General features: G+C 44.8%; 1 protein-coding gene across 1 annotated transcript; it reads left to right on the plus strand.

The window, feature by feature from the left end:
• The first annotated feature begins 204 nt into the window (after nucleotides 1–204).
• Nucleotides 205–2,265, plus strand: LOC122549566 (transcription factor Sox-17-alpha-A-like). The gene is made up of 2 exons (XM_043689409.1): nucleotides 205–680; nucleotides 946–2,265. The coding sequence occupies exons 1-2, from the start codon at nucleotides 389–391 to the stop codon at nucleotides 1,845–1,847; spliced, it is 1,194 nt and encodes a 397-aa protein (XP_043545344.1). The 5' UTR covers nucleotides 205–388; the 3' UTR covers nucleotides 1,848–2,265.
• Nucleotides 2,266–8,305: the final 6,040 nt, after the last annotated feature.

The following is an 8,305-nucleotide window of genomic DNA, read 5'->3' on the forward strand; positions in this document are numbered from 1 at the left end:
AAAGTTGCAATTTGACCGATTTTGTTTTAAAAAAGGCCATTCGGAAATCTCCATCAGGAATCATTGCAGGGGCGGAGAAGCAGGAGCGGAGCCGCGAGTGGGCGCCTTTCAGACTCCACCTCCCAACCCTTTTCCGGCAACGCCGCACCCCTTTGGCTTCTGATTGGCCGCCTTGATGCTTATCAAGCCCAGTTACCAAAAACTTTGCAACATCCAAAGCCGAGAACTGTTGGAGCGATTGAGCTGTGTTTATTTGTGTGTGTTTGCCCACACTGCTGAGCCAGAACACGCAGAGAATCAAGCCGTGAGTTGCCCATCCCACCCGAAGCGGGCTTTCAGAAAGCTGAGCCTTTCAAACTCACTGTCCAGACTCCGCTGCACGCCAGGCATGAGTAGCCCTGATGCTGGTTACGCCAGTGACGACCAGACACAGAGTAGGTGCCACATGGCGGGGATTTTGCCGGCTTTGGGATCTTGCCAGTGGGCTGGCTCTATGAGTGCTCTCGGGGAGACCAAGGTTGGCAGCACTGCTGACCCGGCGAGCAATGCCAATCGAGCCAAGTCTGAGAACCGCATCCGCCGACCCATGAACGCCTTCATGGTCTGGGCGAAAGACGAACGCAAGAGGCTAGCTCAGCAAAACCCGGACCTGCACAACGCCGAACTTAGCAAGATGTTGGGTAAGTACCAGGGAATGAGAATGGAAACCGGACCGACATTTGACTTTTTTAAGTTTACCGCAAGCGAACATCTGACAGCATTTCAAACCGATGACTACATCTATAAAGATAGTCATTCCGCTTTCCGGCACAATCTAAACTATGGGTGATTAAGTGAGAGAGGTAACATTTTGAATAAGGGCAACATTGATTCAAATGGCAAATGTGAGTGTGCGTTGTTCCGGTAGAGTTGTCATGACCTTATGTTGTGTGTGTGTGTCTGCAGGGAAATCATGGCGAGGGCTTTCTTTGGCTGAGAAACGTCCTTTCGTAGAAGAAGCAGAGAGACTTCGAGTTCAGCATATGAAAGAACATCCCAATTACAAATACCGGCCCCGGCGGAGAAAGCAGATCAAAAGAATTAAGCGGGTAGACACCGGTCTGTTGATGCACGGCATCTCCCAGCAACAGCTGGGAAGCGAGGCCCGTATCTGCGGCCAAAGCATGAATCTCACCTATCACGACACAAGCTACTGTCTCCAAAACCAGATCCCCCCGCTCAGCCATTACAGGGACGTGCAAACCATATCCAGCAGCATGGACAGTTTCGGTTTGCCAACTCCCGAGACCTCTCCTTTAGATGTTCTGGAAGCGAATTCAATGTTTTTCCCTCCGCATTTGCAGGAAGATTGCCAAATGATGCCTTACACGAACAGCCCCAGTTACCACCACCAGCATCCTGACTACTCTCCCCAGGAAAACCAGATAGCCATGTTCCGCAGGCACAGAGCTGAGCTGGGTGATGATCAGATGGGACACCACGACAGTGGTTTCCATGGGGCTCTCGGCTCCTGTCACAATGTGGTGGCCATGTACTACAGCCAGATGTGCTCGGCAAACAGCCAGCGGCCCCAGCACATGCATGTCGGACAACTCTCCCCCCCGGCCGACCCACACCACGGGGACAACCTGGAGCATCTCAGCCAAGCGGATCTTCTGGCAGACGTAGATCGCAACGAGTTCGAGCAATACCTAACATCGGTTTCTCGATCTGATCTAGCAGGACTTTCCTATAGTGCACCAGAAGCAAATCCAAATGGATTGACTTCTGCAGAGAGCAATCTGATTTCCTCTGTCCTTTCCGACGCCAGTAGTGCCATGTATTATTCCAGTTTCCCTTCGGCATAGAGGGGAAACACCTTCTTAAACAAAAGACCAGGCGAAAATATCGACAGTATTACAAACCAAAGATTCTTTTTACAATTGTAGTTGTGCTCAGGGTGTTCTGAATATGTTGCCTGATATTTAAGGTTGTATATTTAAAATTGTTTTTATTTTGTGCTTCAAGAAGTTGTACAACGACGTGTTTTTGGTGTCCTTTAGACAATGATCTTAAACAATATACCCTTTATCACTTGGGACTTTATTTTTTAGTAACGAGCAGATTTGTAGGACCGGAGTCTTCCACAAGCAGCGCGGTTTGTACTGGATGAGAATTGCTTCTGCAATCATTATGTAAATATTTAATTTCTTATTGAAATGAAATGTTTTGTACGTTTTTGCACTTTTTCTTACAAGTTAATAAAGTTTTGAAAAATTTTCAGATCAAAAGTCTGCATTTGTAATCAGATATCCTTGTCATATTTTTTGCGGGTGTTCTGTAAGGTTAAATGCTGGCTATATAAATCCCAGCGGATGGCAAATAACTGCGCGAATTCCGAGTTTCCCAGAATATTTAAGCGCACAAACTATTAACAAAAACATAGGGCATAACCTCAGGAAAAGGCATGATTTCTAGTAAAAGCCGGCGCAGCTGCTTTTAACACCAGTTTCCGATTTTCAATGTGTCTTATCCTAACTATTTAAACTGGCCTAGAGGACGCCCCATTTTGTCAGTCTGTGCTTACGGACAGGAGGTCAGTGAACTTCATGAGCCACTTGCGATCAATCATTCAGCACCTTGTTGATCCGTCCGATAGGGTTCGAGTATGGCTTTAAAAGTCCTCCATTATTGACTGTTTTTAGAGGTGGCCGGGCAAGCAGTACACATTAAAACGCCGTCCACAATCCAGTTTACTGTTTTAACAGCAGACAAATTAAGAGCACACAATTCATCACCGATCTTCAACTATCAGTTCTGACTGCTGATCTGCCAAAATGAGCAGTTGGAGGCAGAGGAAGACTGAGCTCTTCTCACACCCTCTACCCAATAACATGACGCCAGGGTCCGATGCTGAAATTCACTATGCAAAGTTGCTTTTGTCAACATCTAATAATGTTTACAACGTAATCGGCAGTCGAGGAGTGAGGTAGGGGATTTGGAGATGCCGGTGTTGGACTGGGGTGTACAAAGTTAAAAATCACACACTAGGTTATAATCCAACAGGTTTAATCGGAAGCACACTAGCTTCGACAATTACCTGTTGAAAGAGCGTCGCTCCGAAAGCTAGTGTGCTTCCGATTAAACCTGTTGGACTATAACCTGGTGTGTGATCTTTAACCAGGTACCGGAGAGATCACTTTCAACAGCATCTAAAATTTATTGATATACACAACTGGGTGGCAAAATTTATTCAAGTTGTGTATTGTAGGCTGCAAGGTTATTTAAAACTGAAAAGTCGTTCGAGTGCACAAAACATGGTGGGAGCGTTCAAAATTGTACGATTCTTCGTATAATTCGGACAAAACGCGAGTAGGAAGTTCGGTTTTTGGAAAATTCTGAACGTGCTGTTTGTGGCGTGCGCCTTGCTCCATCTACAGTTGAAACCGAATAAGTTGCAAATGATTCGTTCGGTACGTGGATTACAAACATGAATATTCGAGGATTTAAAAGAGGTCAAATAAAATTATTCTGATGGCATTTCATTCTTGCTTCCCTTTATCGCCATGTTCTCATCTGATGTTTCCATTTCACTCCGTTTAATGCAGATTTGGCAACATAATTAATACTCCTCAACCATTCCACCGGCCCAATGGCGATGTTGTGCATCAGGACAGAAATCCACAAGACGAATCAAAATGCTACAATAAATCAGGAAAGTTCATTGCGCCCTTGGGGAGTCATGAACAACAGGGTCCATTATATGAACTTGCTTTACAGCTCTTCCGGTAAATAACAAAAAGTATTTTAAATTAACTTAAAAGAATCGCCGGCGTTGCAAATCGGTCTTCCTTTCCGTGAGCAAATGTATGGATTGATCCCTTGGCCGCGTTGCTGGGCTATATCACATAACGAAGCGGGTTTTGTTCAGTTGCAGTTTTTGTTTTGAAAACATTAATTTACTTTAGGCATCGCGATTAAAACAAGCTGCTGAATTCTAGCAGGGGTGCAAAGAGTTGAAAACTGGTCACCTGCGCTTTGGGAAGTAACACCGTAAACCGGAATTCTTTGCCATAATTTAACAAATATATTTTTTTTAAAAATCAATTCTCACATATCAAATTTTAAAAAGGCAAACTGACAGGCTGCGATGGAATTGGTTTAATGTGCTCAACTTACTCGCAATAGCTTTCTCTTACTCCATCGAATGCTATAAATATATTCTTCTATTTATTTCTCATTATCTATTTTTTCTATACAGTAGGTCTATTACTCATCAGTATTGGATCGCTAGAGTAAGTGCAAAATTAAGCGGAAGCAAAATACACATTGAGAGGAAAGCTAGATTGCACCATAAGGTTATATTAACTGGATTAGGGAAAGGAAGAGGATCTTTTGGAGCATTCACAGAGATATACTCCTCAAATTAAACAGAAAATAGGAATATTTCACCGGTCTGGGAGCATCTGTGAAGAAAGAAAAAATTGCTTTCAGGTCTGTGACCTTTCATCAGATTTAGGGGAAACAAATTCTAAAACTTCAAGGAATTGAAAGGTGAAAGGGCATGAACTAGGACAAAAAAAAAGTTCTGGATGGTAGGATAGAATAAATGAGGAAAGGTTTAATTAGGATGGCTGTGGTGTAGTCCAGGCCAGGGGGTGCACAATACAGTCAGAGTGACCGTGAAAAAGGCAGAGGAAGGACAGCCGGACCTTCCTCGTGAAGAAAGTCCTCCTGGATTACTATTATTTCCAAGCCGCAGATATTTTCTGCCAGCAGGATCTTCCCACCTGGGGGGCTACTTCAACATGGTTTTCAGGAGGGTGAAGCAATGTGAGCATCTCCTGAAGGTATTTGAGGAGAAAAAAGGTAAGGGCTCCTTCTCTGCCCTGTGTGCTACAGCATTGCTCATTCTCCCTGCACAGAAAAGTCACATTCTGGCAGTAGATATCCTGAATTTTCTGGAAAGGTACATAACATCTAAAAGGAGGCAGCACCAATGTAGTGGACCCTTTCAGAATCTGGACCAGCAAACAACAGGTCAAGGTGACCCTGAAGGTGGACACTAATGGGACCATTCTCCACTTGCTCTCCAGCTTCACAACCAGAGGGAGCTGAGGCTACCTGATGTAAGTGGGGCAGTCCAGAGTGTGCTGAATCTGCAGTTTAGCAGCAAATTGCAAAATTATTCACTGCAGGAACTGCAAACAGAAGGGCCACCAGACTAAGGACTGCAAGGGGTCCAAGAGCTGCAACCTGTGTGTGGAAGCAGGCCAGATCTGCCCAAGATTGGCAGGGTAGCAGTGTGGGAGGGCCACATCTGCTCAGATGGTGAAAGTAGTAACGCAAGCCATTGAACCCAAAGACAGTAAGGTATCACCCTCCAGCAAGAAAACTGAAAAAGAGGCACCCAGAAAGAGGGACAGGTAGGAGAGCTGGTAAAAACCATTGCAGATGCTGAGCAATTGACCCAACCTCCTCCTCAACAGATGGAGTCAATGGTAATTCCATAGCCTCTCAAAATAGATTATAAAATTGCCAGTATTAATGTATGCAACCTAACATACAATGTATTTCCACCTTGGCTTACCTGACTAATGGCAAAGCGGGCCTCCTGTTTCTACAGGATACCACACCTCAGCAGCCACAGGAAATGGTCAAGCTTGTGGGCCCATGGGTCTTCAATTTGGTTGGGGGAAATGATTGCTGTTCCTCCCGCCTGAGTATTCTGCTGTGAGGAGACAACTTCGCTAGCTCTGAAGTTAAGGATGCCTCTTATAGCAGACATTATGCACAGAAATGCTCTGCTGAGACCAATTAGCTTGCATGCACTGATGGCTAGTCATCCTGCAGCAGCTCATACTGCTGCTGGTGATGTCCAGTCATTCTGACCAGAGACTTCAGCTGCATCATCAATGTGGATGGACGATCCGGAGAGACTGACAGCAAACCACATTCAGATTCCTGATGGAAACAGTTAAACTTGCCAAGCTGCAAGATGTCTTCAGCACACCTGCAGATGGAGTGCAGGGTAAATATGCCTCATTGCAATCAGATGGGTCTATCTACTCAAGAACTGCACAGTGTATGATATCCTCTCATCAAGTCACCCTTTTCTACATGTGTACAGTACATGGACACTGGCAAACCAGTCAGAGCCAGTCTCTGGAGTGAGGAGATTTTCTGAATCTTCTGTTTAGATCTGTCAGGCCCAGGTTAGCAGCCCCAGTCAAGGATCTCATACTCAAGGACATCCATGTGTGCCTTGTTCCAATCAGTTCATCTTTACCCCTGTCCCTAAGTCCGGGAATTTGGACCTGTTCTTGTCTTGTAGCTTCTCCTGGGATGTTTCCACCTTGGGTCCAATTCCTCTGACTCTGATTCAGACATAAACACCAGTGTAATAGACCACAGACCATCTCTTGTGCCTCACATCTCGAAAGAGAGATTCCTCTTCTTCTTCAGGGGGTAACATCTCACACTCCGAGGATTTTCAAAATTACACAGAAGGGGAGAACCCATGGTTGCTGACGGCCTTTATGGCTGTTCTGAGCAGCCAGGAATGTTTTACTCCTGCCTCATTTAGGAGGTAGCAGCTTTCATGTGATCCACATGTTTATTCAGGCTCGTCACTCCTATCTGAACTTTGTATTTCATGGGACCTGACCTCACATTGACCTCACTTCATACCCATGCAGGGCCATTTCCATGGTTTTGACAACAAAATTCATCCTCTGAAGTAAACTTAGAGTAGGTATATTATGGCATTGGCTGCTGTTTCACCCTACCCCCAGGTCTGGGAATGTTAGGTATAACCTGGCGCGGAATCTTTTTTTCCATTAACAGTTTAGTTAGAGCAATCACTCTTGTTGCATGAGGGGTGGTCCTATAATTGAATAGGAACCAGGACTGTTCAGTATCAAATGAAGCTGTAGGCTATTTCTTTAAGACTGCCTTTGATGTTTCGGCTGCTCTTTCCACCAGACCATTGGACACTGGATGGTATGGAGCTGTCCAAACATGCTGAATGCCATTCGATTTTAGGAACTACCCAAAATCCCGCTGTTAACTGACTTCTCATTTTCCATGACCAATACTTCCAGGAGTCTGTGTATTGTGAACAGTGCTTGCAGCTTTTCAATCGTCATCCCTGAATTTGCCCAATGAATTCTATGTACATCCAACCATTTTGATTAGGCATGCCCAATGGTTAAGAACATTGAGTCCATCAAAGGACCAATGTAGTTGACATGTAACCAAGTCCAGGGTTCACCCAGGCATTCCCAGCTGCTGGTGCTAATTTTTGTCCTTGTTGGCACTCTGGGCACTGCAGCTATGTTGGCATCCAGTCCTGGCCACCAAGCATAACTTCTTGCCAACATTTTCATTTTGGAAAACCCTGATGGAGTTCAGCCGGTATCTGATTTTGACTTTTATTTGGGACAATCACTTTTGCTCCCAATAGTAATACATCATTCTCTATGGTGATCTGGTCTCACAGGGTGCAGTAAAAATTTTAATTCTGGTTGCGATGGCCCTTTTATTTCACTCATCACCACCAGTTGTTTTTAGTTTTGCCAGGACGGGATCTTTTTGAGTCCATAATCCGATCTTGTCAGTGGTGACCAGAAGAGAGTCCAGAAAGTTTAAAACCAGAACGGTGTCTTCCAAGGGAAGCACCACTGGCTGTATATCTGCCGGGGGAGGCAGTTCAAGACATTAGCATTTGCCAGTTTGCCTCTGGACAGTGTTCCACACTGAGAATAAGCGTGCACCAATGAATTTGACCAGGAGCTATGGGCAGCATATCCTTGTTTGCTTTACACAGCCCTAGCAGGGTTTTGTGGTCCATTACAATTACAAATTTGCATCTACAAAGGTATCGATGGAACATTTTCACACGAAAGATGACTGCCAAATATTTCTTCCCTATCTGGACATATTTACATTCAGCATCAGTGAAAGTCTGGGCAGCAAATGCTATTGGGCGTTCCTCTCTGGTGGGGCACTGGTGAGCTAACATTACTCCAATACTTAATGGGAGGCACCCCATGTCAGCATCACCTCTTGCTTAGGATCATAGTGGGCCAAAACCTTAAATGACGATAACTGTTTTTTCACTTCCCTGAAGGCTACTTCTTGTCTATGTGACCATTTCAAAAACTGACCCTTTTTCAATAGCAGGTGTAAGGGAGCCAAGATAGTGGGGCCAGGTTATGTATTAACTTTTCACAATAATTTACCAACCCAAGGAATAACTTAAGCTCAGGTATACACGTGGGTGCCAGGGCATCATTGATTACCCTCACTTTATCTTCCAGTAGGT

Source organism: Chiloscyllium plagiosum, chromosome 4 (assembly GCF_004010195.1).
Source record: "Chiloscyllium plagiosum isolate BGI_BamShark_2017 chromosome 4, ASM401019v2, whole genome shotgun sequence".
NCBI lineage: Eukaryota > Metazoa > Chordata > Chondrichthyes > Orectolobiformes > Hemiscylliidae > Chiloscyllium > Chiloscyllium plagiosum.